Raw genomic sequence first — 13108 nt, forward strand, 5'->3', positions numbered from 1 at the left:
TTATTTCACTACAATCTGAAAGTTAAGCTGGCTGGATGATCCAATCCAATCATAAGTTAGTCTTACTTTTTGCAGCCATTTGTTTTCCTGGCCATGGACTGATGTTTAGGATTCTCTTATAAAAATGATTCTTCAGAATCATAAGCTATCCATGATGGTCTCCAACAAATAGATGACACTGATTAGTCCTGTTTTACTTAAATGATCTTGATCGTTCATTTTGTAGGGTAATAGTTAGATGGTTAGAATCGTTTGATCAGTGACTTAAATGGTAGCCCATGGAATGTTGTTTGATGTTGTGTTGGATTCTCTGAGTGGCCAGATGCAACTAGGAACACTATAACATATATCACTCTGAGAGCATTGGATAATTTCTCTTTTAGTACTCTAGTGCCCCTCAGCTGTACAAGTATAACTCTTGTTTTTTTTTAAAATCACTAAAACCATAAGTTTCTTTTCCTTTTCTTTCTCATATTACATTAAAAATCTCTATTTTTATTTATCTCATTTACTCCAACACATCATATTTATTCTCCTTAAGTTTAGTTGTTTGTTTATGAACCTGTAGGTACGAATGGTGACTGGAGATAATCTTCAGACAGCAAAGGCAATAGCATTGGAGTGTGGGATACTCAAGTCAGAAGCTGAAGCTATACATCCAATTCTCATCGAGGGAAGAGTATTCCGCTCTTTGTCCGATTTCGAAAGAGAAGAAGTTGCTGAGAATATCTCTGTATGGACTCACTTCTTATACAGTTCTCACACATGCATATGCTTCCATTATGTAATGTGTACAATTTTGGCATTGAAGCCCAGAATTTTCAAGATCAGTAACTTCTCCTTAGTGAATTCCTTTCTTTCTTTTCTTTGGACAAGATCATGCAACATGGCAGGTTGTGAGGAGAAACACACACACACACACGGATAGAGAGTTCTAGCACCTATATATTGTGTGTTATGAGCGTGTGGGCCCTGCATGTGGATGCAGTCATATAGAATCTCAAACAACCAAAGCCAAAACAATGCTATAAACAACAATAACAAGGAGAATGAACGACCGTAATAAGAAATTCCAATGAATGTCCAAACCTGATCACATACGGAAGGGGATCTTGTGGAAATTAAGTCAAAAATACCTGAAAATCTGTCCAAATAGAAAATTGAGCAAACCCTATCTCCAAAGTAATACAAAAATCTTCTTCAACAGAAAAATAAAATAAAGTAAAATAATCCTGCAAATTCTAGCCAAGGCAAAACAAAAATCTGCTTCAACAGAAAAAATCCTACAAACCCTAACCAAGGCAACACAAAAATCTACTTTAATATGAAAAAATCCTGGAAATTCTGGCCTAGACAATTCAAAACTCTGTCTCAATAGAAAAAAAATCTAGCAAACCCTAGTCAAAACAACCCAAAATATGCTTGAACAGAAAAATTCGTGCCCTAAAATCTTCCAAATCTAGAATTGTAGCAATCAGCAACACCATGGGTTATGAATCATGCGCAAGACCCCTTCAAAAAATCAAATCATATAGTAGGCTAGACCATGCCGATTTTCAAACCAAATCTTTAGAAGGAAAAGAAATCAAAGAAGAGAGAAGAGGAGCATATAATGCAGGGGAATTTTCACACCGGGCTCGAGTGGGGTGGCCTATGGGATGCGGGGATACACTCGGGGTGGGCAGCTGGCGGAACCCATATGATTTGGGGCCCATTTGAGGTGGAACCCATGTGATTTGGGGCTTAGGCTATGAGATAAAGGGATTAATTTGTCATGCTTTATCAGTTTGAGCTTTTAGAGCAAGTGGTTAATTGTCTTGCATCAACATACTTGAGTTGAACGTCCAACCCTCTTATTTATAATAGATAGCCTTGTACAATTACAAATATGCCCTTAATATTGAAGGGGCACTAAAGAGACAGGGAAAGAGCAAAAGAGGAAATTGGAAAAAAAAACAACTAAAGTCTAAATAACTAAAGACTAAAGCTCAAATAGAAAACAATATGAGAGAGAAAAGAAAAGCATACTTGGGTTGGACGTCTAACCCTCTTATTTATAATAGATAACCTTGTATAATTACAAATGCCCTTAATATTTAAGAGACACTAAAGAGATAGGGAAAGAGCAAAGGAAGAAATAGGGGAAAAAAAAAACAACAAATAAAGCTTAAATAACTAAAGACTAAAAGCTTACAACATAAAGGCATAGAAGAGACATTCAGGATCACATGCATGACCCCCACACACTTAGAACTAGGTCTATAGGCTCATAACACCAACACTCCCCCTCAAGCTGAGGCATAAATATCAATCATGCCTAGCTTGTCAAGTGTACGTTGTCCATCTTCCACAATAAGAGCCTTAATAAAAATATCCACCAATTGTTCGGAAGTCAAAACAAACAAAGTGGAAATGATGCCTGTAACATCTTTCTCACGAATAAAGTGATAATCAACTTTAATATGTTTTGTTCGCTCATGAAAAATTGGATTAGAAGTTGTGAACCGTCTGCTTGTTGTAGATAAAATATTTGCCATAGCATGATACTCTGCCTCAGAACTAGACTTAGTAACAACCGTCTGCTTTTTAGTCTTCCACACAACTAAATTTTTGCCAAAAAAAAAAACAAACAAACAAAAACAATAGCTTGTTGTAGATCGCTGATCATCTGGAGAACTAGCCCCATCCACATTAATGTATCCTTCAATATCAATTTTATTATGACAGCTAAATATGAGGCCACATTTAGGAGACGATTTGATTAGTATAAGATGCGATGAACTGCTTCAAGGTGTCTAGAATGGGTACATGCATGGACTAACCAACCAACCAAACTCACAGCATGAAACAAATCTGAAGGAGTAACGGTCACATATATCAATCCCCCAACCAAGCACTAGCACATGTTAGGATCGTCAAGAAGTTCATCATCCGCCCTAATCTTCTTATTGACTTCCAATGGAGAATCAATAGGATTGACACCAAGATTACCAGTTGAAGTCAACAAATTAAGAGCATATTTATGGTAAGATAAAACTATGCCCCTTTGTTTAACAAGAGACCATTTCCAAGAAAATATTTTAGAGGTCTCAAATCCTTAATATCAACACCTTGCTCAGATATAATTTCAACTCTGAAATGCCATTAGGATAATCACTTATTAATATATATATATATATATATATATATATATATATATTACCCACATAGACATTCACAATAGTCCCATTCACATGTCTCTTAACGGAACACAAAATGATCATAATGAATACGAGAAAATCCAATACAAATCAAAGCTCCACTATACTTATCAAACTAGGCTCAAGGAGCTTACTTTAAATCATATATCGCTTTCTTCAGATGACATACCTTCATCTCCTCCCCTTTCCTAGTAAATCCAAGAGAATTAAGCGTATTTCTCCTCAGTCTAATCACCATTCAAAAAGGCATTTTAACATCCATTTCATGCAATGACCAATGCAGATTGGTAGAAAGAGAAATAATCACTTGAACAGAGTTCATCTTAGCAATATGAGCAAAGATCTTAGAATAATCCTCATCAAAAGTTTTCATAAAGCCTTTAGCTACAAGGTGGGTTCTAGGTTGAGTTATATTTCCATCAAGATTATACATGAGTGCGTATACCCAATGATAAGCCACTGGATTCTTCCCAGCTAGTAACTCAACTATCTCACATGTATGATTGTTTTCAAGAGCTACCATCAACTCCTCCATAGCTTGTCGCCATAGAGGAGAAAGAAGAGCCTCCTTAAGATTTTTAGGAATGGTGGAGGAAGAATACTTAAGAGAATAAACAAATGACCTGTGTTAAGGAGACAAAATGATAGGAAAGAAAGCGTTGAATGGGATGAAAGGTGCACTATTTTTTTGCTTTTCTAATAGCAACATATTCAAGAAAGGGTCGTCTAAACATGAATCAGCATAAAAAGGAAAAGAATACATGTAGTCAAAGGAGCATCCTTCGTGGTGTTCCGAGAAAAAATGGGATTACGAACATTTCTTCATTCATATCCTTCAAGTTGGATTTAGTGGAATCAATGGCAACCTTATCTCTAGCTTTATCGGGTTTGGAAGGAACAAACATTATTTCATTAGACTCGAGGATAAGGACAAGAAGAACTATAGAATGGTGCTTTCCCTTTCCACTTGATAAATATGGAGCATCTTCAACAAATTTAACATCCATTGAAATATAATGCTTTTTAGTAACTGGATCAAAACATTTATACCTCTTTTGTGAAGACAAATATCCTAAGAAAATGCCTTTAACAACTCAATTTGATAGTTTATTTCTAAAAAGATCAATATTATAGACATAACACGCACACGCACACACACAACAAAAGACCCGCAATGAAATTTAAGAGATTGGATAGAAGGTTGAAAAATATTGGATTGATGACTCTCCACCAAGAACCTTAGTAGGAAGACGATTAATCAAATACCAGGCTGTAAGAACAACTTCTGAGAAAAAAGATTTGGGAATAGACATACCATGTGGAGAGCACAAGTGACTTCTAAAAGATGTTTATTTTTTCTTTCAGCAATTCCATTTATCGCAGGGTATATGCACACATGGTTTGAGAATAAATACCATGCTCCCAAAGATAAGATAACATAGCATGGGAAAGCTACTCTTTTGCATTATATGTACAAAGAGTTCCAATGTTCATATTAAATTGATTTTTGGCCTAACTACGAAACACTTTGAAAATAGAACTAACCTCATCTTTAGTTTTCATCAAATAAATCCATGTAATACAACATGTATCATCAATAAATGAGACTATATAAATCCATTAGAAATAATAGGAATTGAACCCTATACATATGAATGAACTAAGGGCCTGTTTGGGAGCGTGGATTTGGAACTCCCTGGATTTGAAATCCTCCCATTGTGTTTGGCACCCTGGATTGGAAATCAACTTTAATCCAAAAGTAGCTATGCATGGTATATTTACAGAGGTTTGAATTTAATTACTAAATCAACTTTAATATCTCTAATTAGTGACGTATGTAATATTTGACGCAATGGTTGTAATAAAGCCCGCTGAAATAGATGCTTTGCCCGAAAATGATGAAACTCCAAGTCTCGGATGGGCCCCAAGCACAAGATCATGTCCATGTGACTAACCAACGATTTTAACCATTGATTTACATGGACAATGTTTGGATGGTGTTGATCATCATGTTATAGTGATGCAAATGATAATCTAATTGTTTTGGGATATCATTAGTGGGTCATGTGCCCAATAGAATAATAGTATGGTGACACACATGTTATACATGTAACTCTTGAATGGATTTTAGATGTAATCCAAGCTCTCACCGTGGATTTCAAACCTCCTATTTGAGGGGATTTGAAACCCCTAGTTACTTTATGGTGCCAAACAACCAGGGGATTTGAAATCCGCTTAAATCCCCCCAAATCCTTGGTGCCAAACGACCCCTAAAGAAAAAAAATTCTACTGAACAATTTCTCCATGGGAGGATAAATCCATTAGACAATATTTAAGGTTTTGAATCATTAGACTCGATGGATGCAGGTTATAAAGACCATAAGACCAAACTCGAGTGATGACCAAACCTACAATGCCAGATATAAACATCTTCCTTCGTAAGACTAAGATAACATGCAGATCCCACATGCTGATAACACTAGCATATAAGTAGGCTCACAAATAGGCCAGGCCAGACCCACTAGTCTAATACCTACTGAAATGGTGTCAAATAAGTTTGGCCGTGCGAGGCCAACCTATCGGACCTTTGAGAGGCTTAAATGCAGGAGTGGAAAACTCAGTCAGGGATCAACCATGGGCCTCTAGGCTCAGCTCAAGACTGGGGCCAAAGCATGTTGGCCACAGGCTGGGCCTGGGTCAACTCCGGCCTAGCTGCGACCATAATTTTTATATGCTTTGCCATGTCCCACTTATGGCAATCTATTTACCATTTGTTTTTAATTTTATATTTTTCCTGTTTCGAGGAAAAGGTCTCCAAAGTGGGTCAAGGTAGCCGCTGTAACTAGGCAGTTTTTATGTCCAGGTGATGGGAAGGTCTTCTCCTAATGACAAGCTTCTACTTGTAAAAGCATTACGCAAACGAGGCCACGTAGTTGCCGTAACTGGAGATGGCACTAATGATGCTCCTGCCTTGCACGAGGTTTAATCTTTCTTACTTTTTTCTTATTTTCCATTTTTCGAATATATATGCAATTGCCTGAAGCGGGCAACTTCAAGGAACACTTCTAATTCTATTATTTTTTATTATTCTAGGCAGATATAGGTCTTGCAATGGGTATTCAAGGAACTGAGGTCGCAAAAGAAAGCTCAGACATCATTATCTTGGATGATAATTTTTCTTCAGTTGTAAAGGTTTGTCTACAGATTATAAACATGTTGGTATATAGTTTACCTTTTTATTTATATGCAGATGAGGATATTTTATTTTATTGCCTTTAGGTTGTCCGATGGGGGCGTTCTGTATATGCAAATATTCAGAAATTCATCCAGTTTCAGCTCACGGTCAACGTTGCAGCCCTTGTCATTAATGTTGTTGCTGCAGTTTCTGCTGGAAGTGTTCCTTTAAATGCAGTGCAGGTCCACCATCCTTTTTCTTTTAGGCATTGATATTTACACCAACCCAGTTTGATAAATACACGTTGGTTTACTTTTAATATAACAATAGTATGACTTTACACCATTTGTATAAAGCAAAACAAGAAAATAAATGGTTGTTTCTATTGAAAAGCAAACAGTGGATCCCTTCATCCTCCTTTGTTGGATTTATTTTTAAAATTTTTAATGTTGCTCTCATATTTTGTTTTGTTTACACAGCTTCTCTGGGTTAACCTCATCATGGATACTCTTGGAGCACTTGCATTGGCTACCGAGCCACCGACAGATCACCTTATGCTTAGGCCTCCAGTCGGTAGAAGGTTAGAACAATTGATTAAAGTAGAATAGATTTGTAGACAAACTGTTTCTTCAAAATTATTGTTTTCCACTGGCTGAAGTTGGCTCTGGCAGTTCAAGGTACATCCCACTATTCATAAGAATCAATTTGATCTAGTTGTCTCTACATCCAAGTTGTCTGGTTTTGATTTCATTGCCATTTCTCTGAAAACGATCTAAGAATTGGCTCATGCTGTGGGGCAATTCCACTGACTTGACTTAAGCCATGGGCTTAGTATAAAATGTACTGTTCTAAAGCTTGTTAGATATGTTCATACAAATGTGAATGATGTTTGCTTTTTGTACTCGTCTCTGTTCTTTTTTTATACTTTGTATTGAAAAAGAAAAAAGAAAAAAGAAGTAAAGAAATTGAACATGTCTTGCCATCCAAATTCTCTTCCTTGCAGTGCCATGATTTTCTTTTGCCAGATTCAGATAATATTTTATTAATTCTAAATTTCTGGTGGGATTGTAATTCACGGAAGCCTTTGCTCTTTATATTTTGCTGAAAAACAGTTTGTTATCTGTTTTCTCAGGGAACCACTCATTACAAATATCATGTGGAGGAATTTACTTGTCCAGGCAAGTATCTATTTTCTCTTATACCTCATGGAAACCTCAGAGAACTAAATGATTGTAATTATATTCTATTGGAGATTGATTGACAGTGTTTGAGGGGTTGCAGGCTCTATATCAAGTGGTGGTCCTTCTTGTTCTCAACTTTGCGGGCAGGAGCATTCTGCATCTGAAGAGCGGTGACCTAATCCATGATAACAAAGTGAAAAATACAGTCATATTCAATGCATTTGTCCTGTGCCAGGTAAGTCTTGATATTGCAGCATAGGAGAAGGTGTGAGCTTCAACAATTATTTTTATACTACTATTTTTATTTTATAATGTTAGTTTTATTATTTACCCATCCTTGAGTCATATTATTATACTAAAACTATGTCCTGTTGCTCCTTGTTTTATTTACTTTGCATTTTTCAGACCACTGGTTGGATGGCTACCATAGTCTGATGCTGTTGCTTTTTGGACTATGGCCCACCCGCATGGTGGTCTGTCAGATGAACAGTCCTGATCACCATAGAGGTGGCCCATGCATTTTAGAGATGTGTTATGCAGCTCATGTAGATCTCCACGAAGGACGTTTTGCATGTTCATGTTAGAATTTTGCTTAGCAATTTTTCTACCAGTGATGCTCCCTTCCCCATGTCCCTTAATTGGGTAATTCTTTTTATTATTATTATTATTATTTTTATTTTTTTTTTAAGATGACAATTTATTAAACAAAAACAGGAAAATGGAAACAATAGCCATTACAGGAAGTGACCCTCTCGGCACCCCCCTTGCACACCAAGGATTCAAGGAATGAAAATAAAAGACCAATCTCCTAGAGCCAACAAAGCTTTAGATTGGACCACCAAAATCCTCGGCCAAATAACAAACCCTAAAAATCTGGGCTTGCAAGAGCCCAATTAATGATCATAGACAATATGCCCCTTTTCAGAGCTATACCATAAACAATTTTTTAAAAGTATCTTATATTGCTTTCTTTTCCATAGCCGCCCGGCTGGATCTGAAAAAACACAAGAATTCTTGTGACCCTCAAAAGGCCCATGAACCTGTTCTAGCCGCAAATCACAAAATCTCTCTAGCAAAGAAAGCTTAAATTTTAGCCATGTTGCAGTGAATGAACGAGTGATCGACTTAATCTGATATGCAGATTTTCAATGAGTTCAATGCTCGAAAGCCAGACGAAATGAATGCCTTTGATGGTGTCACTAAAAATCGCCTCTTTATGGGGATCATTGGATTCACTCTTTTACTTCAGGTATCTTTTTATGTTTATTTTTTTGTTAAGGTTGTATATGTGTCAGCCTTGTGATATCTTTTCATTTATTGCATGCAATTACAAGGCCGTTCTGTGGTGTAGGTTTTGATCATCCAGTTTCTTGGGAAGTTTACTAAGACCACCAAGCTCAGCTGGAAGCTGTGGCTTGTTTGCATTGCTATCGGTTTCATAAGGTCTGTTATGGGACATCCCTGTAAATTGTACTGGAGGTTTTTCAGAAATTCCAAAATTCTTGATTTGGTATCTAAATCCCTGTTTTGGTACACCTTAAGAATATTATTCATCATCCTTAGAATCATCCCCCCCTTTATTTATTTAACATGTATTTTCCACCCTTTTTCTCCAGTTGGCCTCTAGCCATTGTTGGGAAACTCATACCAGTTCCCAAAACTCCCGTCAGTGAATACTTCAGTCCATTGATCAGGTGTTTTCGTAGTTGTTTCAAGTGCCGAAGTCACCAGCGTGAAACTGATGATGGTAAGAACCATTCATCTTCATAGCCGTTTATGTTAAAAGTTATTTCTTAATAAATGCCCGTGTACCGCACATGGATGCATGCAAGATCCAGAGTGTCCATCTAGTGACCCCACCATGTGTGTGTTGTAGTCCAAAGCTCAGGTGGTGGTCTGATAACCCACAGCATCCTTTGGGTTACAACAGATGCACAGTAGGGCCACATGATGACTGACATGGATCTTGTGCACATAGACAAAAGGAGATGCAGATTTGGGATGCTGTTAGCAAGCCTTAATCGAAACCATGAGATTGGAAAGTTATTCTGGCTTGCATCTTTTCAGGTCAGGAAATTGGGATACAGGAAGATGCCAGGCAGTGAGACTGTCACCGGTACAGTCGCATGCTATTGTAGGTTAAAAATGCAAATTCTTCTCCATACAAGATGGGCGCATCGAAGTCCTGTAAACACCAACTCATTTAAAAGTTTTTTGGACCTGTATAATTTTTGTTTTCAGGTACTTGTTTATGAAAGAAATTACTTTTATATCCTAATAACATAGCAAATCATATTGTAAATGCTGATGAATTTCTCAATATCAATCTGCATGCATTTGGAACTTTTGACATATGTTGGAATTGGATCACACTGGTCATGTTGTCGTGGCCCTTGATAGAATATAGATGCCTGGATTGTGTGATTGAAGGACCTATTTGGAATTTTAGCTACTGAATGGAAAGTATGAATGGGTTAGCATTGGCTTGTATTAGTATGTTAATTACGGCTGCTTTGAATGTCCACGAACAGAGAGACATCAGAAGGACGCATTTACGGAAGGATGATCTTCCATTTCCAACTTGATATGGATTTTTTTTTTAATTTTTCACGCAAGGCTGGGATTTTGCAGGAAGTAATATTTCCACATGCAGGGTGGATTCTTAATACTCAATCTTTTGAGTGCGTCTGGAAGTTATGAAGTCAGATGCACAAATTGTACTGCATTTGGTAGGTTGGGAGCAGATTAGGTGGAGACCCAGACTCACCCAAGAGGCAGCCCTTGTGTTTGTTTTTTTTTTTTTCCTTCATCCAGGCTTATGTGACCTTATCAACAGATTGGATGGCAAGTAAACAACACAAACATTAAGGTACACCTATTTAGTTTGCTAGGTGACGGTCCACCTTAAATTTGAATCTTCATTTTTGGGATCATGCCCTAAAATGATCTGAAAAAACGGATGGACAGTGAATATAGGAGACGTACGTCAAGGTAGGCCCCCCGGTAGGGGCCACTCCATCTTGTGTGAGGCCAGCGTCTAGACCCCTAATCCGCTTCCCGGTGGTACATGATCCACTGGCTCACATGAATACAACATCAGGAATGTACTGGTGGGCAGTGGAAATGAGCAACCCCGTCATGAATGCAGGCTGGCTCATTTGCAAGGTGTGGTATACTGCATTGGTTTTACTGATCAATTTAATCCATCCATTTCTTGTTTGGACGCAGATTTTGTAAGTTCCTGTGCTCGAAACCTAGGTGGGGCCCACTGTGATGTTTATAGGAAATCCACCGTCCATCCGTTTTTTGAGAGCAGGATCCTAGACTCAAGCGGGCTGCTAGGGAAATTCCTACTGTTGAAACCTCCCTGGTCTGACAGTGATGTTTACATGTCGTCCATACTAGGATGAACTGAAAATACAAATATTAGCCTGATTGAAAACTCATGTGACCCCGCGAATATTTCAACTGTCGACATTCAATCCTCACGTTTTCAGCACACTTGAGTATTAGATCCGGCTCATTTTTTCCATGTCCTAATTTTTGACCCCATGTCCTAAAATGATCTCACAAAAGGGATGGACGGGGTGAATTCCTCACAAACATCACAGTGGGCCCCACCTATGTTTCGAGCGCAGGAACTTCCTGCAAAAGCCTTTTGCAGGAAATCCGCGTCTCTGTGAAATAGACCTGATTTCAGTCTTCGAATCTGCCTATGCAGAAATGGGCCTCATAACTCACAAAAGGCAATGCCCAGCCCACAAGCCTACAATTAGAACCCAAATGGGCGAGAACACGAGCATTCCTGCAAGGGGAATAGAAACACTAGCAGAGCACGGTGCTTGATACGCTACGTATTTAGAAATTGTGATGTCCTCCATGGGCGCTGATTTCGGAACTACCCCCACCAGGACATAGCTAGAGACAGATGGTCCTGGCTGGGGCTCTGTGGAGTCCACCATGATGTATGCGCTTTATCCATGCCCTTCATCCACATTTTGACAGATCATTTTAGGGCATGAGCCCAAAAAGCAGGCAGTTTGTAGGCTTGAGTGGACCACAACACAGGAAGCAGTGTTGACAATTGATGCCCACTGCTGAAGCCTTGATGTTTATTTGCCATCCAATCTGTTGATAAGGTCACACAGACTTGGGTCCTTGCTCTTACTCCAGTAGTAGACTCTCAGTAGTTTCAACACCTGGTTGAGGGTTCGAGTACCCATAGGTGGTGAAATTCCACTACTGCGTGAGTGTGTGGTGGTGTGCATGTGTATAATTTTATTTTTTTTTATTTTAAAAAAACAAACTTAGGGAAAAAAAAAGGTCACACAGACCTGGATGTAGGGAAAACACAAATATCAGCTTCATCCAAAACCTGTGGCCCCAAAGAAGTTTTCAACGTTGGGCATTTAATCCCCACTGTTTCCTGTGGTGTGGTCCACTCACGCCTTCCATCTGCTGCCTTTTTGGGCTCATGCCCTAAAATGATCTGCCAAAATGGACAGTATGGGTGTAACATATACATCCAGGTGGGCCCCATAGAACACCTGCCGGGATCTTCCATCTCTAGCTAGGATCTGGTGGGGATAGTACCCAATCTGCGACCGTCCTCGAGTGGCACGAATACCACCGCAAGCTACCCGGCAGATGTGGGTCCATGTGATGCATGCATAAAATCTAACCTGCCCATCTCATGCCTCTGCAGCTGTTAACCCCAGGGCCATAAGGTTGGACCGATCCATGAATTGGAAGGACAACACCATAGGGAACAGGCTGGGATGGAACGTCCACCCTTGATTTGCAAGGAGGGCCCACCTTGATGAGTACATTCAGACCCTTCATCGGGGGTCTGAATGAAGGGTCAAGATGAAAACCAGACTTCTTAAATTCAGGTGGGATCCTACATAACATAAATCAAGGATGTCCCATTTCATATTGTTCTGAGTTGTGGTTCAGTTGAATGTTGGATCCGATTGATTTCTGGCACCTAGGGGTGATATGAAGCCACAACTGATGGACGAATTGGATGGTTTTCACACATTGCGTGGACCCCACATCTGCCTGGTATGACCATAGGTACCATTCGAGCACGCTCCTCTGGCATGGATGCAATTTCTAAGTGCTAGTTTGTCATCCATCCATCTCGCTGCCAGAGCATCAAAGTCTCTCTTCCTGTAAGAATCAAGGACACTGGTACGACTTTATTGTGTACAAGTAGAGACCATGGCACGTGTTGTTGGTCAGGATGGGTATTGGAACTGTAGATACTGTTTCAAAATGGCCAGCATGTATGCGAGATCCAAGTGTCCCTCCGGTAGGTCCCATGGTGCAGATGCCCATTGCCCAAGGTGGTGGCACAGTGATCATGCACGCAACAGTACATAAAACAAACAGACAGCCGTAGTACCTTGCCCAACCTTTTCTAAGCAGTTCATTTGTTTCCTAAACTTTTGCCTACATGATCCATGGGCCAGCTTATTTTGGTGGCCAGGGTTGGATTTCACAACGGTGAGCACCCAACATTCATACATATGGTCCAATGACATGCATCA

General features: G+C 39.1%; 1 protein-coding gene across 1 annotated transcript in view; it reads left to right on the top strand.

The window, feature by feature from the left end:
* The window catches only part of LOC131256674 (calcium-transporting ATPase 5, plasma membrane-type-like), a 51596-nt gene extending 41688 nt beyond the window's left edge, over positions 1-9908 (top strand). Inside the window, exons 25-35 of the mRNA XM_058257655.1 lie at positions 569-733; positions 6064-6180; positions 6294-6392; positions 6480-6617; positions 6855-6955; positions 7508-7553; positions 7657-7791; positions 8698-8805; positions 8908-8999; positions 9173-9303; positions 9624-9908. Coding sequence (XP_058113638.1) covers positions 569-733; positions 6064-6180; positions 6294-6392; positions 6480-6617; positions 6855-6955; positions 7508-7553; positions 7657-7791; positions 8698-8805; positions 8908-8999; positions 9173-9303; positions 9624-9661 — 1170 coding nt within the window. The 3' untranslated portion in view covers positions 9662-9908. The remainder of the gene's footprint in view (positions 1-568; positions 734-6063; positions 6181-6293; positions 6393-6479; positions 6618-6854; positions 6956-7507; positions 7554-7656; positions 7792-8697; positions 8806-8907; positions 9000-9172; positions 9304-9623) is intronic.
* Positions 9909-13108: the final 3200 nt, after the last annotated feature.

Source organism: Magnolia sinica, chromosome 9 (assembly GCF_029962835.1).
Source record: "Magnolia sinica isolate HGM2019 chromosome 9, MsV1, whole genome shotgun sequence".
In the NCBI taxonomy this organism is placed as follows: domain Eukaryota; kingdom Viridiplantae; phylum Streptophyta; class Magnoliopsida; order Magnoliales; family Magnoliaceae; genus Magnolia; species Magnolia sinica.